At 52.2% G+C, this 22821-nt stretch overlaps 1 protein-coding gene across 1 annotated transcript in view; it reads right to left on the reverse strand.

Annotated features, from left to right (window-relative positions):
• Positions 1-614: 614 nt before the first annotated feature.
• The window catches only part of NELFA (negative elongation factor complex member A), a 114444-nt gene continuing 92237 nt past the window's right edge, over positions 615-22821 (reverse strand). The window contains exons 9-11 of the mRNA XM_075332886.1: positions 15754-15998; positions 15493-15592; positions 615-1486 (exon numbers count right to left, since the gene is read on the reverse strand). Coding sequence (XP_075189001.1) covers positions 1302-1486; positions 15493-15592; positions 15754-15998 — 530 coding nt within the window. The 3' untranslated portion in view covers positions 615-1301. The remainder of the gene's footprint in view (positions 1487-15492; positions 15593-15753; positions 15999-22821) is intronic.

A 22821-nucleotide genomic window follows, 5' to 3' on the forward strand; every position in this document is an offset into this window, starting at 1 on the left:
GGGAGGGGAGGGAGCCTCGGGAGGGGAGGGAGCCTCGGGAGGGGAGGGAGCCTCGGGAGGGGAGGGAGCCTCGGGAGGGGAGGGAGCCTCGGGAGGGGAGGGAGCCTCACCCCCCCCCCCCAATACGTACGACAAAAAAGTGCACCTAGCAGATTTGTGAACCTGTATATACACTCAAAAAGGTGTACAGACCACAGTTTTTTCTTCACGTGTGAGCATAGCCTAATTGAATGAAATACTGTGGTTCACAATGAAGTCAGCACGAGACTAAAGGCTGCTTTACACGCTGCGACATCGCTAGCGATCTCGTTAGCAATGTGACAGGCCAGATCACAGATGCGATCTGCCGAGATCGCACATGTGACCAATGCTATAAAAACGACCTATGTGCGATCTCTGCAGATCGCATCTGCTGTGATCTGGCGTGTCACATCGCTAACAAGATCGCTTTAGATGTTGCAGCGTGTAAAGCAACCTTACCTTTAATATGAATGCCAGACATGCGACTGATCAAAGCAGATACATAATGGTTGCAAGAAAATATAGTAACGAGTCATTGGTTTGCAAACAACTTGTAAGAGGAAAAAGAAAAACAAAAAAAGACACCACATTCGTTTTCTCACAAAACAGACAATAGCGCCTCAATTTTAATTTTTTTATGCATCTTGGACTCCACATCTATCTTCCCAACAGAACCAGACCCGATCCTCTCCTCCTCTCCAGTGTCCCAGTGATTGTACTAAACTAGGGAAACCAAAAACTCGCCAAGCATAAAGAAGCAAAAACAGCAGTAGTGTCGGCACCCAATGGCCAGCACTGCTATGCCCACACACTAGATAAAAAATAAAATCTGAAGAGCCAGGAAAAATTACAGTAAGATTGATACCCAAGACCTTGTCACGTCCGAATACTTGCATTTTGAAATACTGCAGATGAAAAACAATAAATGGAGAAAGGCAACCCTCCCCGAATGCTGTATGGTGCCTACAAAATCCTGGTGATCCACAGGGTTACTGTAGAATACTATATAGAAAAAAAAAAAAATCTGTTCCTAGCAGAAGGATCTGCATTGTGATTGTAGAAATCATTTTAAAAATAGGTTTTAATTATACAAAACTGGCCGTCGCTTCTCTCGTTCCTAGGTCTTTCGTTGAGGTGGTAACCATTGACCCCCTCTGCCGTGAATGATCATCCAGGGAGAACATTCGCCTCAGGATGGTGATTGTTATACCAAGGACCCCATTTACAAAGTCTTAATTTTTTTTTTTTTTGGTCCATAGTGTCTTGCTTGGAATCCACCCCTACGAGACGTTGCTCAGGGGTTTGTATTTTTTTAGCTTGGTCCACTTGCCGGTGGAATAGTTCATTTCAAAAACCGTGTCGACGATCATGGTGGTGCTGCCCGTACCGTCTCCTTTTGGTATCACCTCGTTGTACTCGCTGAGCTTGATCTCGATGACGTCGCCCTGTTCTGGGCAAGGGTTCTCTGCGCGAGAAGCAAACATTTACATTACAAGGCAAATAGAGAAAAAAGTATACGGAAGAAGGTGGTGAGGTCAGGAGAAAGGAAACAGGAGCAAACCCAAGCGTGAATATATGCCCACAGCAGCCGGTCTCCTGCACACCGCCATATCATGGTCTACTGTCCTACACCTCATCGAAGAGGTTTGCCTTGTGACATGGTCTCAATTACTAGAAAAAAAAAAAAACATTGTCCATTGATCTTGGATCGTTAGAATGGGATCTAAATATCCTCCAATGTTCATGGCAGCGTTCTTAAAAGGGAACCTGTCACCAGTATTTCGGCCTATAAGCTGCCACCGCCGCCACCACCGAGCGCTTATATACAGAATTCTAACATGCTGTATATAAGAGCCCAGGCCGCTGTGTAGAATGTAAAAGAAGGGAATTTTGTACTTACCGTAAATTCCTTTTCTTCTAGCTCTTATTGGGAGACCCAGACAATTGGGTGTATAGCTACTGCCTCCGGAGGTCACACAAAGTATTACACTAAAAAGTGTAAGGCCCCTCCCCTTCTGGCTATACACCCCCCGTGGGATCACGGGCTTACTCAGTTTTAGTGCCAAAGCAAGAAGGAGGAAAGCCAATAACTGGTTTAAACAAATTCACTCCGAATAACATCGGAGAACTGCAAACCGTTCAACATGAATAACATGTGTACCCGCAACAAACCAAGAATCCCGAAGGACAACAGGGCGGGTGCTGGGTCTCCCAATAAGAGCTAGAAGAAAAGGAATTTACGGTAAGTACAAAATTCCCTTCTTCTTCAGCGCTCTATTGGGAGACCCAGACAATTGGGACGTTCAAAAGCTGTCCCTGGGTGGGTAAATAAATACCTCTTGATAGGGCTGCAAGACAGCGCTCCCCTACGGGGAGGCCCCTGCCGCCTGCAGTACTCTTCTACCTAGGCCGGCATCCGCCGAAGCATAGGTATGCACCTGATAATGTTTGGTGAAAATGTGCAGACTCGACCAGGTAGCTGCCTGGCACACCTGTTGAGCCGTAGCCTGGTGGCGTAATGCCCAGGACACACCCACGGCTCTGGTTGAATGGGCCTTCAGCCCTGATGGAACCGGAAGCTCAGCAGAACGGTAGGCTTCAAGAATTGGTTCTTTGAGCCATCGAGCCATGTTGGCTTTAGAAGCCTGCAATCCCTTGCGCGTACCAGCGACAAGGACAAACAGTGCATCAGATCGGCGCATAGGCGCCGTGCGGGAAAAGTAGATCCTGAGTCCTCTGACCAGATCTAACAAATGTAAACCCGTTTCAAACCGGTGAGTCGGATGAGGACAAAATGAAGGTAATGATATATCCTGATTAAGCTGAAACGCGGATACTACCTTAGGGAGAAACTCCTGAATGGAGCGCAACACTACCTAGTCCTGGTGAAACACCAGGAAGGGAGCCTGATATGACAGAGCTGCCAGCTCATACACTCGCCGAAGAAACGTGATCGCCCTAGAAAAGCCACTTTCTGTGACAGGCGAGAAAGGGGAAACTCCCATCAGAGGCTCGAAAGGCGGCTTCTGGAGAGCAACGAGTACCTCGTTCAGATCCCATGGATCTAACGGCCGCTCGTACGGGGGCACAATATGACACTCCCTGTAGCAACGTGCGCACCTTAGGAAGACGTGCTAGACGCTTCTGAAACAACACGGATAGTGCCGAGACTTGCCCTTAAAGGGAGCCGAGCGACCAACCGTTTTCCCGACCAGAGTGCAGGAGGGCAGGCAAAGTAGGCAAAGCCGATGGCCAGGGATACACTCCCTGAGCAAAACACCAAGATAAGAATATCTTCCACGAGTTGTGGAATATCTTGGCAAACCGCGGCTGGCGAGCCCGTCTCATTGTGACCCTGACGTAATGCTCACAGTCGACTGACGGTGAGATGCCACAGATCTCGGTACCACAACCTCCTCGGCCAGTCTGGGGCGACGAGAATAGTGCGGCAGCAATCGGAAGCTGGAACTGCGACCAATCTTGAGCCAAGGCGCCTGTCGCCAGAGCTCCCGCCATGAAAATCGAGACCTTGTAGTTGCCGAGACGCCATGATGTCGACGTCCGTCCTCATCCCGCGGCTACCGATTTCTTGAAGCCAAACGGGAGCAGGTCCCATTCCCCTGCGTCCACGTCCTCGCGACTGAGGAAGACTTGCTTCCTAGTGTTGTACGTCCGGAATGTGTACGCCACCGCTGTGGATAGTCCGACTGAATTCGGTTCTGATTGCATTCCAGCCACTGCAGGAAAGCTTGCAGTGCAAGATACACTGCCCAGAGCTCTAGACCACTGAGTTGAAGAGTGGACTCCTCTGAAGACGGTCTTTGACCGTCTGTGAAAGGGGGACGTTACTGTGTAGGAACATCGACTTCCTTCCCCTTAGCGAAGAATCTTCTAATGATGCGGACGCAGATGAAACTGCGTGAAAAGGCTCGCCTCTGGATGAGGCGCCTCCTTGAAGGAGAGACTGCACCCTCGTCTGTAGTGAACGCTGTTTGTCCAGCGGAATTCACTATCACTGAGAGAGTGTGAAAACTCTATGCCAAGATATGCCAGCGATTGGGTTCAACTTAGAAGAAGTCAAAGACCTCCCCGAAACTCTGGGAAGGGTCCAGCGCCATGTTCAGGTTGTGTTGGCATGCTTCTAAAAGAGAGTGCCTTGACAAGTAGATTGTCCAAGAAAGGGATCACAGAGTGACCGTAAGAGCGCGGGACTGCTCCCACTGCTGCCATGAACTTGGTGAAAAACCCGTGGGGCTGTCGCCAGCCGAAGGGTAGGGCTACAAAACGAACTATGCCCGTAGCCAACGCCGGTGCCTTGGAGCAATCGGCACGTGGAGATAAGCATCCTAATGTCTATGGATGTTAGGAAAAACTCTTTGAGACAGTGAGGCAATGACGGAGCGGAGTGATTCCCTCCGGAACCGCCTGGTTGTCACGTGCTTGTTAAGCAGTTTAAATTCCAGAACGGGACGGAAGGAGCCGTCCTATCTTGGCACCACGACCAGGTCGAAGCAAAAGGCGTAACTGGTTCCTGAAGAGGAACAGGGATTACCACTCGTCCTGCCTGCAGAAGAGCCTCGGCTCGGTCGGAGAGGTAGTTTGAGACAAACTGACTCTCTCTCACCGGCCTTTGACCTGTGGTAGGTAAATGTCGCTAAAGCGGGGGAGTCTGCTCCCCGCGGTTGCGGAGTGAGAAGGCTGAAAATTATGAGAAAAAAACGCTTTGGTAGCGATTCCTCCGGCTGCCTTCCCCGGGCGTACTTGAGCCTGCTAGGAATCTATGCCCTTCTGGGCCTTTTGAGTCGTTTTGGACAGTTGAATGAATTCATTCAACCCTTACCAACAGACTATCACTAGATAAAGGCAACCTGGTTAAGCACTTTGTTGGAAGAAGCATCTGATCCAATCTGTTAACCACTAGGCTCTGCGTAAAAAATACGGAGATGGCCGATGCCACCGCCGTCCGGCTCGTAGAGTCTCGGACAGCCTTAACAGCATGGTTCGCCATGCGGCGATTGCGAGATTACAGACGCTGCTGAGACCGAGATGTACCGGTGACAGCGTCCCTCTGCGCAACACTATCTGAAATAGCTTGGAGTGCCTTCACGGCTGCGACTGCCGGAGCAACCGACCTGCCGATAGCTTCATAGACAGATTGCGGCCAGAACCTATCTATCTGTCAATGGCATTTTGACGTGAAGCCCCATCCACCACTACAACTATAGATCCAGCTGCAAGCCTGGAGATCGGGAGATCCACATTTGGACCTGGGCTAGCGCTTGTCCAATCAGGGAGGAGAGTGTCTCATTAATACGGTCGGAGAACGCTTATCGTGAAAAGCGTTGCGTTTCTGGACTGCATCTCTAGGATCAGAGGGCCAGACGAGTACGCAATTGCTTGCGATATTAGAAAAGAGATCTCCCCTGCTGTGAAGCTGACTCTTTCACTGATGGAGTCGAGGGCTATTCCCCAAATCATGGTGGCCAGGGGCATTGCAACTATATTGCCCAAGGTCTGCGTGGGCTGCCAGACTGTAAGATGTCAGCCATAGTCACAGCCAATATAACAGCGGAAAGAAACTGCAATTTCGTCCCTGTCTCTGGACAGGAAGCACAGGTGGTTCTTTTAACCACATATAGCCGAAAACCCCGGTCAAGCAATTGCCCGCACTGGGGTCCTAGACTCGTATTACATGCAGTACAAGCAACATATAAAGTCCTCATTGGCCTTTTCTTTTTCTGCTGTTGTTGTCTAGCTATCTAAGTGCATAGCCTAGGATAGCGACCGTACAGTAAATAATCATACAAGCATGAAGTACAAATAAACACTTCAGCTCATGTAGTACACGCAGCATTGAAAACTTGTGGCTTGGCACATTAGCTCTTCTGCTGCTATTGTCTATATATCTAGGAGTATGAGACAAGGATAGCGACATACAGTGAATGTATAGCATACAAGCCTGAAGTACAAGTAAACACTTCAGCACATGTAGTACACGCAGCATTGAAACTTGTGGCTTAGCACATTAGGCCTTCTGCTGCTATTGTCTATATATCTAGGAGTATGAGACAAGGATAGCGACATACAGTGAATGTATCGCATACAAACATGACAGTAAACACTGCCAGCACATGCAAATGCAGCAGCCTTGCAAGCTGGTGCCTTGGCACCACTGCTCTACTGCTGCTGTTGTCTAGTTAACTAGGAGCATGAGGCAAGGATAGCGACATACAGGAAATGTATAGCAGACAAGCATGACAGAAAAACACTGCAGTACAAGCAAATCAAGCAGCATTGAGAGCCTGTGCCTTGGCAGCCTTGCCTTACTGCTGCTATTGTCTGTTTAACTAGGTGCATTAGCCAAGAAAAACGACATATAGTGCATGTATAGCATGACAATAAACCCAATTGCAGCACCTGCAAACGAAGTGGCAATGAAAGCTTGTGCCTTGGCACTTTGCTGTTGCCAAATCTGCCAACAAACACTGCAGACTAATCATTGAACACTTGTCTAGCCATCTAGGAGAGTATGCCCAGAATAGCGACAGTACAGTGCTGCATCGCATATCCGCACACAGTTCAAAAGCCCACTTCAGTATTAGTGGGACCAGTACTGCCTATCGCCCGCCCAGCGCGAGTATGAGGTCGCTCAAAAACCTGTGCCTGGTTCCGTTCTCCCAGAGTGGAAACCATAATGGCTGCCGGCTTCTCTTCCACGTCCTGTGCAGAGGGGCGGGCCGTGGGCGAGCCCCAGCCAAGAGCGGGAACCCGGCATCTCACTGTGTTCAGTGAGAGGGGGCTGGAGAATGCAAAGCAGACTCCAGCTCCCTGCGCTGAGATCTGTACAGCGTCCCGCCCCTCCTCTGACTGGCAGGGCTGGGGGCGGGAACGAAGCGGTGCCAGGCCTCAGAAGCCGGGGACTAAAGTTACAGGCGCCCCCGCCGTAAAAGCGCGGTCGGCGCCAAGTCCCCTGCGCACTACAAGTCACATCAGCGCCGCCGCCGTATGAGCGGTCGGCGCAAGTTCCTAAACATGACCCGTCGCTCAGCCATGGCTGCAGCAACATAAGCCCATCACTAATGTCCCCGGCGCACTATAACGCCCAGCAAGCCCGGAGCGTGCTGTGCTTGCCGGAGACACCGAGTACCTGACCGATGCAGGGCCTTGTCCCTGATAGTACTCGTGCTCCACATCCATCAGGTTCTTCTGGGTCTGTGGATGGAGCCCGGCCTCAGGGCTTGGAGGCCGACAGATCCCACTTCCACAGGGCCCTCCAAGGGGATGTGGAAGGAAAACAGCATGTGGGGCTCCGGCCTCTGTACCAGCAATAGGTACCTCAACCTTGCAACACCATCTGGTGAGAAGGGAGCATGCTGGGGACACTATATGTGTCCTCTTTTCTTCCATCCGAGATAGTCAGCAGCTGCTGCTGACTATACAATGTGGAGCTATGCGTGGATGTATGACCTCCTTCGCACACAAAGCTAAAACTGAGTAAGCCCGTGATCCCACGGGGGGTGTATAGCCAGAAGGGGAGGGGCCTTACACTTTTTAGTGTAATACTTTGTGTGACCTCCGGAGGCAGTAGCTATACACCCAATTGTCTGGGTCTCCCAATAGAGCGCTGAAGAAAAGGGAATTTTGTTTACTTACCGTAAATTCCTTTTCTTCTAGCTCCTATTGGGAGACCCAGACAATTGGGTGTATAGCTTCTGCCTCCGGAGGCCACACAAAGTATTACACTTTAAAAAGTGTAACCCCTCCCCTCTGCCTATACACCCTCCCGTGCATCACGGGCTCCTCAGTTTTGGTGCAAAAGCAGGAAGGAGAAAACTTATAAATTGGTCTAGGGTAAATTCAATCCGAAGGATGTTCGGAGAACTGAAAACCATGAACCAAAAGAACAATTCAACATGAACAACATGTGTACACAAAAGAACAACCAGCCCGAAGGGCACAGGGGCGGGTGCTGGGTCTCCCAATAGGAGCTAGAAGAAAAGGAATTTACGGTAAGTAAACAAAATTCCCTTCTTCTTTGTCGCTCCATTGGGAGACCCAGACAATTGGGACGTCCAAGAGCAGTCCCTGGGTGGGTAAAAGAATACCTCGATAAAAAGAGCCGAAAACGGCCCCCTCTCACAGGTGGGCAACCGCCGCCTGAAGGACTCGCCTACCTAGACTGGCGTCTGCCGAAGCATAGGTATGCACTTGATAGTGTTTCGTGAAAGTGTGCAGACTAGACCACGTAGCTGCCTGACACCTGCTGAGCCGTAGCCCGGTGCCGCAATGCCCAGGACGCACCCACGGCTCTGGTAGAATGGGCTTTCAGCCCTGAAGGGAGCGGAAGCCCGGAAGAACGGTAGGCCTCGAGAATCGGTTCCTTGATCCACCGAGCCAAGGTTGACTTGGAGGCCTGAGAGCCCTTACGCTGGCCAGCGACAAGGACAAAGAGCGCATCTGAACGGCGCAGGGGCGCCGTGCGAGACACGTAGAACCGGAGTGCTCTCACTAGATCCAAAGAGTGCAAATCCTTTTCACACTGGTGAATTGGATTAGGGAAAAAGGAAGGCAAGGAGATATCCTGATTGAGATGAAAAGGGGATACCACCTTAGGGAGAAATTCCGGGACAGGACGCAGAACCACCTTATCCTGGTGAAAAACCAGGAAGGGTGCTTTGCATGACAGCGCTGCGAGCTCAGACACTCTCCGAAGTGATGTGACTGCCACAAGGAAGGCCACCTTCTGCGAAAGACGTGAGAGAGAGACATCCCGCAGCGGCTCGAAAGGTGGTTTTTGAAGAGCCATCAGAACCCTGTTAAGATCCCAGGGTTCCAGCGGACGTTTGTAAGGTGGGACCATGTGGCAAACCCCCTGCAGGAACATGCGGACCTGCGGAAGCCTGGCTAGACGCTTTTGAAAAAACACGGAGAGCGCCGATACTTGGCCCTTGAGAGAGCCGAGGGACAAACCCTTGTCCATTCCAGATTGAAGGAATGAAAGAAAAGTGGGTAAGGCAAACGGCCATGGAGGAAAACCGTTATTAGTGCACCAGGATAGGAAGATTTGCCAAGACCTGTAATAGATCTTGGCGGACGTTGGCTTCCTGGCTTGTCTCATGGTGGCAATGACATCCTGAGATAACCCTGAAGACGCTAGGAGCCAGGACTCAATGGCCACACAGTCAGGTTGAGGGCCACAGAATTCAGATGGAAAAACGGGCCTTGTGACAGCAAGTCTGGGCGATCTGGAAGCGCCCACGGTTGACCCACCGTGAGATGCCACAGATCCGGATACCACGACCGCCTCGGCCAGTCTGGAGCGACGAGAATGGCACGACGGCAGTCGGACCTGATCTTGCGTAGTACTCTGGGCAGCATCGCCAGAGGGGGAAAACACATAAGGCAGTCGAAACTGCGACCAATCCTGAACTAACGCGTCCGCCGCCAGAGCTCTGTGATCCTGAGACCGTGCCATGAAGGCCGGGACCTTGTTGTTGTGCCGTGACGCCATGAGATCGACGTCCGGCGTTCCCCAGCGGCGACAGAGCTCTCGAAACACGTCTGGGTGCAGAGACCATTCCCCCGCGTCCATGCCCTGACGACTGAGAAAATCTGCTTCCCAGTTTTCTACGCCCGGGATGTGAACTGCGGAGATGGTTGGAATTGCGCGAACGGGACTGCCTCTATAGCTGCCACCATCTTCCCCAGGAAGTGCATGAGGCGCCTCAAGGGGTGTGACTGACTCCGAAGAAGTGATTGCACCCCTGCCTGCAGAGAAAGCTGTTTGTCGCTCGGTAGCTTGACTAACGCTTGCTGGGTATGAAACTCCATCCCGAGGTAAGTCAGTGATTGGGTCGGTGTCAACTTGGATTTCGGGAAGTTGATGATCCACCCGAACTGCTGGAGAGTCGCCAGAGCGACGGTTAGGCTTTGTTGACACGCCACCCGAGAAGGGGCCCTGACTAGGAGATCGTCCAAGTAGGGGATCACCGAGTGGCCTTGAGAGTGCAGGACCGCCACGACGGATGCCATGACTTTGGTGAAAACCCGTGGGGCTGTCGCCAGGCTGAAAGGCAATGCCACGAACTGAAGGTGTTCGTCCCCGATGGCGAAACGCAGGAAACGATGTTCGGGTGCGATCGGTACATGGAGATACGCATCCTTGATGTCGATCGATGCTAGGAAGTCTCCTTGTGACATCGAGGCGATGACCGAGCGGAGAGTTTCCATCCGAAACCGTCTGGTTCTCACATGTCTGTTGAGTAGCTTGAGGTCCAGAACGGGACGGAATGACCTGTCCTTTTTTGGCACCACGAACAAGTTGGAGTAAAATCCGCGACCACGTTCCTGAAGGGGAACGGGGATCACAACTCCTTCTGTCTTCAGAGCGTCCACTGCCTGAAAAAGTGCGTCGGCCTGAGCGGGAGAGGTTCTGAAGAAACGAACCGCAGGACGAGAGCTGAACTCTATCCTGTAACCCTGAGACAGAATGTCTCTCACCCATCGGTCTTGAACATGTGGCCACCAGGCGTCGCCAAAGCAGGAGAGCCTGCCACCGACCGAGGATGCGGCTAGGGGAGGCCGAGAGTCATGAGGAGGCCGTCTTGGAGGCAGTGCCTCCTGCGGCCTTTTGGGGGCGTGACTTGGACCGCCACGCATAGGAGTTCCTCTGGCCTTTCTCCGGCCTGTTGGACGAAAAGGATTGGGGCTTGGCAGAGGGACGAAAGGACCGAAACCTCGATTGGATTTTTTTCTGCTGAGGCCTCTTAGGTTTGGACTGGGGTAAGGAGGAGTCCTTTCCCTTGGATTCCTTAATAATCTCATCCAATCGTTCGCCAAACAAACGGTCGCCAGAAAAGGGCAAACCGGTTAAGAACCTCTTGGAAGCCGAGTCTGCTTTCCATTCGCGCAGCCACATGGCCCTGCGGACTGCCACGGAGTTAGCAGAGGCTACCGCCGTACGGCTAGTGGAGTCCAGGACGGCGTTCATGGCGTAGGACGAAAAGGCTGACGCCTGAGAGGTCAAAGACGAAACATGCGGAGCAGAATTCCGTGTGACAGCATTAATCTCAGTCAGACAAGCCGAGATTGCTTTGAGAGCCCACACGGCTGCAAAGGCCGGGGCGAAAGACGCGCCCGTGGCCTCATAGATGGACTTCACCAAGAGCTCTATCTGCCTGTCAGTGGCATCCTTCAGGAATGAGCCATCGGCAACAGACAACGAACCTAGCAGCCAATCTGGAGACTGGAGGATCCACCTTGGGACAGTGAGCCCAACCCTTAACGACTTCAGATGGAAAGGGGTAACGCGTGTCAGTGTGACGTTTAGCAAAGCGCTTGTCCGGGACCGCTCTGGGCTTCTGGACAGCATCCCTGAAGTTAGAGTGATCAAAAAATGTATTGCGCGTACGTTTGGGGAACCGAAACTGGTGTTTCTCCTGCTGAGACGCCGACTCCTCTACAGGAGGAGGCGGGGGTGAGAGATCCAACACCTGGTTGATGGACGAGATTAGATCATTTACTAAGGCGTCCCCCTCAGGTGTATCAAGGTTAAGGGCGAAGTCAGGATCAGAGCCCTGAGCTCCCACTTCCGCCTAGTCTTCCAGAGAGTCCTCAAGCTGGGATCCAGAGCAGCGTGAGGAGGCCGGGGAAGAGTCCCAGCAAGGCCGCTTAGCCGGTCTGGGACTGCGATCCGGGCAGGAGTCCTCCGCCTGGGACCTAGGGGCTATCCTGGGAGCGCGCTGCGGCGCGGACCGAGAGGTGCCTGGAGGAGACAAACTAACAGGGGCCGGGGCCTGTGGAAGGTCTGGTCTGGACTGCAATGCCTCAAGGAGTTTAGAAGACCATTTGTCCATAGACTGTGCAATGGATTGAGAAAGTGACAGAGTTTCTCAGCAAAAGAGGCCAACACCGGTGACTCTGTCCCTGCAGCCTGCTCAGGGGGAGCAGGGGGGTCTACATGAGCCGAGGGGCCCACCAGTGCCCGAGGCTCCGGCTGAGCAAGGGAGGCAGGAGTCGAGCATTGCTCACAGTGAGGGTAGGTGGAACCCGCAGGTAACATAGCCCCACAAGAGGTACAGGCCGCGAAAAAAACCTGTGCCTTAGGGGCTTTGCTCCTTGTGGACGACATGCTGTTGTCTCTTAGGAGAGTGACCACTGAGGGTATATGGGAAAAGGGTATACAGCCTGACCGAACAGATACACATACACACATACATACATACACACATACATGCATATATATATTCCGGCACCCTAGGGGGACCAGCACCGGGTGACCGGTGTGGCTTACCGACCGCTAACGAGCGGAGTGTGTCCTCCAGATTCCCTGCCGTGGATCCCCCGGAGCTGCAGAGCTGTTCACTGAGAAGCATGCACCGGCAGAATGCCAGAAAATGGCCGCCGGAGCTCTCAGGGGAGGAGTGGGGCCGAGGGCGGCGCCAGCAAAGAGCTGGAATCTGGGGTCCCCACAGTGGTCAGTGAGGGGGGAGGAAGACATGCAGGATGCTCCAGCCCTCACATCCGACGTCATGTCGGTAATCCCGCCCTTACCCCTGACAGGCAGGCCCGGGGGCGGGATTTTCGCGACTAGGCCGCGGTGAAGCCGGGGACTAAATTTGAGGCCGCGCCCGACAAGCAGGCACGGTCGGCGCGGAAGTCCACCGGCCTCCTCAATTTCATAACTACCGCGGCTTCCGGGAAGAAGGTGCGCTCTCTGCACAGTCCCCTATGGGGACACAGAGTACCTTTAAGTTGCAGGGCCCGGTCCCTGAGGTTGAAGAGGCTCCGGTCCGGCAGGTTCCACCAGGGGCTGCGGATGGAGCACGGTCCCAGCAAATGGATGACCGCTAAGGATCCCACTTCTCCCAGAGCCGCATAAGGAATGGTGAAGGAGACGACATGTGGCTCCAGCCTCCGTACCCGCAATGGGTACCTCAACCTTAACAACACCGCCGACATAGTGGGGTGAGAAGGGAACATGCCAGGGGCCCCGTGGGGGTCCTCTTTTCTTCCAACCGACATAACTAAGTATGAGAATGCATGAGTGGATGTGTGCCTCCTTCCACACAAAGCATAAAACTGAGGAGCCCGTGGTCCACGGGAGGGTGTATAGGCAGAGGGGAGGGGTTACACTTTTTAAAGTGTAATACTTTGTGTGGCCTCCAGAGGCAGAAGCTATACACCCAATTGTCTGGGTCTCCCAATGGAGCGACAAAGAAAAGCATTTTATAATACTCACCAGACGGTCGCACCGCGATGAATTTTAGTCAGATGGGAGTCTCCGTTCTCTGGTGCCGGGGCCTTCTCTTTTGGCCATCTTCGTCTTCTTTCTGAAGCCTGGGTGCATGACGCGTCTACGTCCTACACACACTCGCCGGTCCTGCGCAGGCGCACTACAATACTTTGATCTGCCCTGCTCAGGACCTCAATTTTGGCGAGTGTGGACGTAGGATGCGTCATGCAGGCCAACTTCAGAAGGAAGACCAAGATGGCCGAAAAAAGCGGCACCGGCACAGGACAACGGAGACGCCCATCAGTCCCAACTCCATCACAGCACGTCCGTTAGGTAAGTGTTATAAAGTAATTTTTATGTTCTACACAGCGGCCTGGGCTGTATAAAAGAGCCCACTGGTGGTGGTTGCAATTTATAGGCCGAAAAACTGGTGACAGATTCCCTTTAAGCAAAATTGTGAGAGACCCCTCAATAGATGAGAAGCCCCCCCACACAATGTCTCAGCAGGCTTTCGGCTGTGTGCGCACCTGTGGCTCAGGTTTTGGTAAGGAAAAAAAAAACAAACTTAAGCCTTTTTTGTTATGTGAACATAGCCCAACTGAAAAACAATTTACTTTTTTATGGTAGTCTGTTTTATTTTAGAATTTCACAGATCTGACAAAGTGAACCTGTCAGCAGAAATTTTGCTCTAAACCTAAAAGTTTCCCCCTCTGCAGCTCCTGGGCTGCATTCTAGGAAGGGTCCTATAGTTTTTGTGCCCCCTTTTAAACCAAAATTAAATACTTTAGAAGAATTGCATACCAAAAGGTACAACTTTATAAATTATCCATGGGGGCGGGCTCTCTTGCGTCCGGTGCTGTCCCTCCTGCCGATTTACGCCGTCCCCCAACGCTCCATTTCATATCTCAGGACGCTGCCCTGTGTGGTCCCGCGCATGCGCCGTGCGACTGTGCACTGTGTTCACAGTGACGTGTGTTGCAGGCACGAGATTATGGGCGGCGCTGTGATTGCATCACAAGTGCCCGCCCATCTTCTCGTGGCCGCGCTTTCCCCTCTGCCTCCAGCGTTCTGTGCAAGCGCTGCCCAGATGACCCGACGTCCCCTCTCGTAACCTGTGGTGGCCTGCTCCGCTCCTCCCATCTATTTCCTGCTGCAGGGCAAGATGGGAAAGAGGTGACGTCGGGTCATCTGGCCAGCGCTTGCGCAGAACGCTGGAGGCAGAGGGGAAAGCGCGGCCACGAGAAGATGGCCGGGCACTTGTGATGCAATCACAGCGCCGCCCATAATCTCGTGCCTGCGTCACACGTCACCAGTGGTCCTCGCGTGCGCGGCACCTCGGGCGCAGTGGGCGGTGTCCTGATGTATGAAATGGAGCGTTGGGGGACAGCGTAAAATCGCCAGGAAGGACAGTAACGGACACCAGACGGCCCGCCCCCCATGGACAATTTACAAGAATTGCAGACCAAAAAGGTACAACTTTTTAAAGCATTTAATTTGGTTTAAAAGGGGGCACAAAAACTATAGGAACCTTGCTAGAATGCAGCCCAGGAGCTGCAGAGGGGGAATCTTTTAGGTTTAAAGCTAAATTTCTGCTGACAGGTTCCCTTTAAGGACATTGTGGCAGCAATTTTCATTTTTTTTTTTTTTACTTACTTTACCGTACGCCGGTATATATCCAAACTCACTGTAACTGCAAAAAACTCACCAGATTGACAGAACTATTATCAAAGTGTAAAAAACTCTGAACCCCGATCTCTGTATGTAAACTGATTTGTTACTCCCCGGTTAATCTTCTATAACCATGACCCCTTTTCCCTGCTGTTACCCCATGCTATCTCAACTCAGCCCTCCCGATTTTAACTTGCAAAATCAATAAAAGCAACTGAATCTTTTTTACACTGGGCTCCGTGAACGTAGAAAAATGACTAACAAGATAGGGGGGGGGGGGCTTTAGCTGGTCTTGTCTGCCATGGAAAACCATCATACCGTTATCGCGTTGCGATTGATGAATGCAGGAGTAAATGCAGCAGTGAAATGCCGCCGTCAGCGCCGTTTACTTGGGTAAATAGTGATTAAAGCTGGCTCCAACAGCTACTGTTAGAGTCAAGATATTGCTGTAACTTTACTAACGGCAGCAAAAATAAATACAAAAAAGAAACAAAACAAAGGAGCCATTAGTAGTGAGCCAGCAGCGGGCCAGTAGATCAGTGACTGCAGCACCTTAGGATGAGGCTTACCTCTTGAACCGGCCATAAAACCTAGGATCAGCGCCTTCTCGGGTCTGGTAACCTTGTTTGCAGTCTTGAACATTTCCTGGGCAGCAAACATTTGTTCCCTCTGTAAAGAAATAATATATATATGTGCCCATAAAACAAACCACCATGATACAGGGCTGTTGCAGCCACCGTGCAGGTATAGATATCAAAGGAGTCCTGTGGTGTGGGCAATATCCCAGTGTGTGCGGGCGCGTGAGCATATCCCGCCTCTGTAATACTTACTGTAAGCAGCAGGTTCTTCTTGGGCTGAGGTTGTGCCTGCGTGGTAATCTGTGGCACCTGAGCAGCAGGAGCGGCCGGCTGAGGAGCGGTCGGCGTCAGTGGAGAGGTAGGAGTGGTAGGGGGAGCGTTAGGATTGCTGTGATACATGGGCGTCCGCTGCTTAAATTGGTTAGGGAGGGCACTGTTGGGAGTTGTGGGTTCCTCCGTCTGCCTTGTCGTCTGCAAAGCTTCCCGGACAGACCCAGCTGCAGAGGAGAGAACAAGGAAACGCCGATAAGTACAAACAAGTCACTTCCATGGCCACGAACCACAACCACAAATGCATTGCTTATATGCAGCCGGCTCAGGAGACTAAAAGGTCCCTATACTATGCACAGACTAACACGTCCCCATAAGCAAATTCAGGGGGAACCGGCCGCCTGACACATCGTTGGGGGAAGAGGGGAATTTTGTTTACTTACCGTAAATTCCTTTTCTTCTAGCTCCTATTGGGAGACCCAGACAATTGGGTGTATAGCTTCTGCCTCCGGAGGCCACACAAAGTATTACACTTTAAAAAGTGTAACCCCTCCCCTCTGCCTATACACCCTCCCGTGCATCACGGGCCCATCAGTTTTGGTGCCAAAGCAGGAAGGAGGAAACTTATAAATTGGTCTAAGGTATATTCAATCCGAAGGATGTTCGGAGAACTGAAACCATGACCCAAAAGAACAATTCAACATGAACAACATGTGTACACAAAAGAACAACAGCCCGAAGGGAACAGGGGCGGGTGCTGGGTCTCCCAATAGGAGCTAGAAGAAAAGGAATTTACGGTAAGTAAACAAAATTCCCTTCTTCTTTGTCGCTCCATTGGGAGACCCAGACAATTGGGATGTCCAAAAGCAGTCCCTGGGTGGGTAAAAGAATACCTCGATAAAAAGAGCCGAAAAACGGCCCCCTCTTACAGGTGGGCAACTGCCGCCTGAAGGAGTCGCCTACCTAGGCTGGCATCTGCCGAATCATCGGCATGCACCTGATAGTGTTTCGTGAAAGTGTGCAGACTCGACCAGGTAGCCGCCTGACACACCTGCTGAGCCGTAGCCTGGTGTCGCAATGCCCAGGACGCACCCACGGCTCTGGTAGAATGGGCTTTCAGCCCTGCAGGAATCGGAAGCCCAAAAGAACGGTAGGCTTCAAGAATCGGTTCCTTGATCCACCGAGCCAAGGTTGACTTGAAAACCTGAAATCCCTTACTCTGGCCCGCGATAAAGACAAGAGCCAATCGGGCCGGCGCAGGGGCGCCGTGCGAGAAATGTAGAGCCGGAGTGCTCTCACCAGATCGAATAAATGCAAATCCTTTTCACATTGGTGAACTGGATGCGGACCCAAAGAGAGTAAGAAGATATCCTGATTGAGATGAAACGGGGATACCTTAGGGAGAAAGTCCAGGATCGGACGTAGAACCACCTTATCCTGGTGAGACACCAGGAAGGGGGCTTTGCCTGACAGCGCTGCTAGCTCAGACACTCTTGAGTGATGTGACTGCCACTAGGAAGGCTACCTTTTGCGAAAGGCGAGATAGAGAGATCCCGCATCGGCTCGAAAAGGGACTTCTGAAGAGTTGTCAGCACCCTGATAAGATCCGAGGGTGCTAACGGACGCTTGTAGGTGGGACTATGTGGCCAACCCCCTGCAGGAACGTGCGGACCTGCGGAAGCCTGGCTAGACGCTCTTGAAAAAACACGGAAAGCGCCGATACTTGTCCCTTGAGAGAGCCGAGAGACAAGCCCTTGTCCATTCCAGATTGAAGGAAAGAAGAAAAGTGGGCAAGGCAAACGGCCAGGGAGTAAACCCTGAGTCAGAGCACCAGGATAAGAAGATCCTCCAAGTCCTGTGATAGATCTTGGCGGACGTTGGTTTCCTGGCCTGTCTCATGATGGCAATGACGTCTGGAGATATCCCTGATGACGCTAGGAGCCAGGACTCAATGGCCACACAGTCAGGTTTAGGGCCGCAGAATTCAGAAGGAAAGAAGGGAATTTTGTTTACTTACCGTAAATTCCTTTTCTTCTAGCTCTAATTGGGAGACCCAGACAATTGGGTGTATAGCTACTGCCTCCGGAGGCCACACAAAGTATTACACTTAAAAGTGTAAGGCCCCTCCCCTACTGCCTATACACCCCCCGTGGGATCACGGGCTCCTCAGTTTTAGTGCAAAAGCAAGAAGGAGGAAAGCCAATAAACTGGTTTAAGCAAATTCAATCCGAAGGAATATCGGAGAACTGAAACCATTCAACATGAACAACATGTGTATACAAAAAAACAGGGGCGGGTGCTGGGTCTCCCAATTAGAGCTAGAAGAAAAGGAATTTACGGTAAGTAAACAAAATTCCCTTCTTCTTTGTCGCTCTATTGGGAGACCCAGACAATTGGGATGTCCAAAAGCAATCCCTGGGTGGGTAAAATAATACCTCGTGATAGGGCCATAAAAACGGCCCTTTTTTACAGGTGGGCAATTGCCGCCTGAAGGACTTGTCTACCTAGGCTGGCGTCCGCCGAAGCATAGGTATGCACCTGATAATGCTTGGAAAAAGTGTGCAGACTCGACCAAGTAGCCGCCTGGCACACTTGCTGAGCCGTAGCCTGGTGCCGTAATGCCCAGGACGCACCCACAGCTCTGGTAGAATGGGCCTTCAGCCCTGAGGGAACCGGAAGCCCCGCAGAACGGTAGGCTTCAAGAATTGGTTCCTTGATCCACCGAGCCAGGGTGGATTTGGAAGCTTGCGATCCTTTACGCTGGCCGGCGACAAGGACAAAGAGTGCATCCGAACGGCGCAGAGGAGCCGTGCGGGAAATGTAGATTCTGAGTGCTCTCACCAGATCCAACAAATGCAAATCCCTTTCACATTGATGAACTGGACGAGGACACAAAGAAGGTAAGGAGATATCCTGATTGAGATGAAAGGGGGATACCATCTTAGGAAGAAACTCCGGAATCGGGCGCAGAACCACCTTGTCCTGGTGAAACACCAGGAAGGGGGATTTGCATGACAGTGCCGCTAGCTTGGACACTCTCCGAAGAGATGTGACCGCTACTAGAAAGGCCACTTTCTGTGAAAGGCGAGACAGGGAAACATCCCTCAAAGGCTCGAAAGGCGGCTTCTGGAGAGCAATTAGAACCCTGTTCAGATCCCAGGGCTCTAACGGCCGCTTGTAAGGAGGGACGATATGACAAACCCCTTGCAGGAACGTGCGTACCTGAGGGAGTCGTGCTAGGCGCTTCTGAAAAATACAGATAGCGCAGAGACTTGTCCCTTAAGGGAGCCGAGCGACAGACCTTTTTTCCAACCCGGATTGCAGGAAGGAAAGAAAAGTAGGCAAAGCAAATGGCCAGGGAGAAACTTCGTGAGCAGAGCACCAAGCTAAGAATATCTTCCACGTCCTGTGGTAGATCTTAGCAGAGGTTAGTTTCCTAGCCTGTCTCATGGTGGCAATGACCTCTTGAGATAATCCTGTAGACGCTAGGATCCAGGACTCAATGGCCACACAGTCAGGCTCAGGGCCGCAGAATTCTGATGGAAAAACGGCCCTTGAGACAGCAAGTCTGGTCGGTCTGGTATTGCCCACGGTTGTCCTACCGTGAGATGCCACAGATACGGGTACCACGACCTCCTTGGCCAGTCTGGAGCGACGAGGATGGCGCGGCGGCAATCGGACGTGATCTTGCGTAGCACTCTGGGCAACAGCGCCAGAGGTGGGAACACATAAGGCAGCCGGAACTGCGACCAATCTTGGACTAAGGCGTCCGCCGCTAGAGCTCTGAGATCGTGAGACCGTGCCATGAAGGCCGGGACCTTGTTGTTGTGCCGGGACGCCATTAGGTCGACGTCCGGCCTCCCCCAGCGGCGACAGATTTCCAGAAACACGTCCGGGTGAAGAGACCATTCTCCTGCGTCCATCCCCTGGCGACTGAGGAAGTCTGCTTCCCAGTTTTCTACGCCCGGGATGTGAACTGCGGATATGGTGGATGCCGTGTCTTCCACCCACGTCAGAATCCGCCGGACTTCCTGGAAGGCTTGCCGACTGCGTGTCCCTCCTTGGTGGTTGATGTATGCTACCGCTGTGGAGTTGTCCGACTGAATTCGGATCTGCTTGCCTTCTAGCCACTGCTGGAAGGCTCGTAGGGCAAGATACACTGCTCTGATTTCCAGAACATTGATCTGAAGGGTGGACTCTTGCTGAGTCCACGTACCTTGAGCCCGGTGGTGGAGAAAAACTGCTCCCCACCCTGATAGACTCGCGTCCGTTGTGACCACCGCCCAGGATGGGGGTAGGAAGGACTTTCCTATGGACAGTGAGGAGGGAAGAAGCCACCACTGAAGAGAATCCTTGGCCGCCTGAGAAAGGGAGACGTTCCTGTCTAGGGACGTCGACTTCCCGTCCCATTGGCGGAGAATGTCCCATTGTAGTGGACGCAGATGAAACTGCGCAAAAGGGACTGCCTCCATTGCTGCTACCATCTTCCCTAAGAAGTGCATGAGGCGTCTCAAGGGGTGCGACTGGCCCTGAAGGAGAGATTGCACCCCTGTCTGTAGTGAACGCTGTTTGTCCAGCGGAAGCATCACTATCGCTGATAGAGTATGAAACTCCATGCCAAGGTATGTTATCGATTGGGTTGGGGTCAGATTTGACTTTGAAAAGTTGATGATCCACCCGAAACTCTGGAGAGTCTCCAGCGCAACGTTCAGACTGTGTTGGCATGCCTCTTGAGAGGGTGCCTTGACAAGTAGATCGTCCAAGTAAGGGATCACAGAGTGACCCTGAGAGTGCAGGACTGCTACTACTGCTGCCATGACCTTGGTGAAGACCCTTGGGGCTGTCGCCAGACCGAAAGGCAGGGCTACGAACTGAAGGTGTTCGTCTCCTATAACGAAGCGTAGAAAACGCTGGTGCTCTGGAGCAATCGGCACGTGGAGATAAGCATCCTTGATGTCTATTGATGCTAGGAAATCTCCTTGAGACATTGAGGCGATGACGGAGCGGAGGGATTCCATCCGGAACCGCCTGGTTTTCACGTGCTTGTTGAGCAGTTTTAGGTCCAGAACAGGACGGAAAGACCCGTCCTTTTTTGGCACCACAAACAAATTGGAGTAAAAACCGTGACCTTGCTCCTGAAGAGGAACAGGGATCACCACTCCTTCTGCCTTTAAAGAGCACACCGCCTGCAGAAGAGCCTCGGCTCGGCCGGGAGGCGGAGAAGTTCTGAAGAATCGGGTTGGAGGACGAGAACTGAACTCTATCCTGTACCCGTGAGACAGAATGTCTCTCACCCAACGGTCTTTGACATGTGGCAGCCAAATGTCGCCAAAGCGGGAGAGCCTGCCACCGATCGAGGATGCGGAGAGAGGAGGCCGAGAGTCATGAGGAAGCCGCCTTGGTAGCGGTTCCTCCGGCTGCTTTCTTTGGGCGTGACTGAGCCCGCCAAGAATCTGAGCTCCTCTGATCCTTTTGAGTCCTTTTGGACGAGGAGAATTGGGACCTGCTCGAGCCTCGAAAGGACCGAAACCTGGACTGTCCCCTCCTCTGTTGGGGTTTATTTGGTCTGGGCTGAGGTAAGGAAGAATCCTTACCCTTGGACTGTTTAATGATTTCATCCAATCTCTCACCAAACAGTCTGTCACCAGAAAATGGTAAACTGGTTAAGCACTTCTTGGAAGCAGAATCTGCCTTCCATTCCCTTAACCACAAGGCCCTGCGTAAAACTACGGAGTTGGCGGACGCCACTGCCGTACGGCTCGTAGAGTCCAGAACAGCATTAATAGCGTAAGACGCAAATGCAGACATTTGAGAAGTTAAGGACGCTACTTGCGGAACAGATGTACGTGTGACAGTGTCAATCTGTGCCAGACCAGCTGAAATAGCTTGGAGTGCCCATACAGCTGCGAATGCTGGAGCAAACGACGCGCCGATAGCTTCATAGATGGATTTCAACCAGAGTTCCATCTGTCTGTCAGTGGCATCTTTAAGTGAAGCCCCATCTTCCACTGCAACTATGGATCTAGCCGCAAGCCTGGAGATTGGGGGATCCACCTTTGGACACTGGGTCCAGCTCTTGACCACGTCCGGGGGAAAGGGATAACGTGTATCCTTAAGACGTTTGGAGAAACGCTTATCTGGATAAGCGTGGTGTTTCTGGACTGACTCTCTAAAGTCAGAGTGGTCCAGAAAAGTACTCAATTTACGCTTGGGATACCTGAAATGGAATTTCTCCTGCTGTGAAGCTGACTCCTCCACTGGAGGAGCTGGGGAAGAAATATCCAACATTTTATTAATGGACGCTATGAGATCATTCACTATTGCGTCCCCATCAGGTGTATCCAGATTGAGAGCGGTCTCAGGATCAGAATCCTGATCAGCTACCTCTGCCTCATCATACAGAGAGTCCTCCTGCTGGGACCCTGACCAGTGTGATGAAGTCGAGGGTCGCTCATAGCGAGCTCGCTTAGGCTGTCTGGGACTGTCGTCCGTGTCAGAGCCATCACACCGGGATGTATGGGACCCCCCCGGAGCACGGATTTGTTCCAAATGGGGGGGGGCCAGGGAGCATTGAATCAACAGTGCCCATGGTCTGAGTTACCGGTCTGGACTGCAAAGTCTCAAGGATTTTAGACATAGTCACCGACAGTTTATCAGCAAAAACTGCAAACTCCGTCCCTGTCACCTGGACAGTGTTCACAGGCGGTTCTCCTTGGGCCCCTTCTAGCAGAGACCCCGGCTGAGCAAGTGCTACAGGGGCCGAACATTGCACACAATGGGGGTCAGTGGCACCTGCCGGTAGAACAGCCCCACATGCGGTACAGGTAGCATAGAAAGCCTGTGTCTTGGCCCCCTTGCTTTTTGCGGACGACATGCTGTTGTCTAGCAATCTAGGAGGGTATATAGCCAAGAATAGCGACCGTACAGTGCACTGTATAGCATACAAGCATAAAGTACAAATGAACACTTCGGCACTAGTGGGGTCAGCACCCGAGGTGCCGCTTACCGCCCGCTGCCAGCGGGTGTGTGGTCGCCAGAATCCCGTGTCTG

This window comes from Anomaloglossus baeobatrachus, chromosome 1 (assembly GCF_048569485.1).
Source record: "Anomaloglossus baeobatrachus isolate aAnoBae1 chromosome 1, aAnoBae1.hap1, whole genome shotgun sequence".
In the NCBI taxonomy this organism is placed as follows: domain Eukaryota; kingdom Metazoa; phylum Chordata; class Amphibia; order Anura; family Aromobatidae; genus Anomaloglossus; species Anomaloglossus baeobatrachus.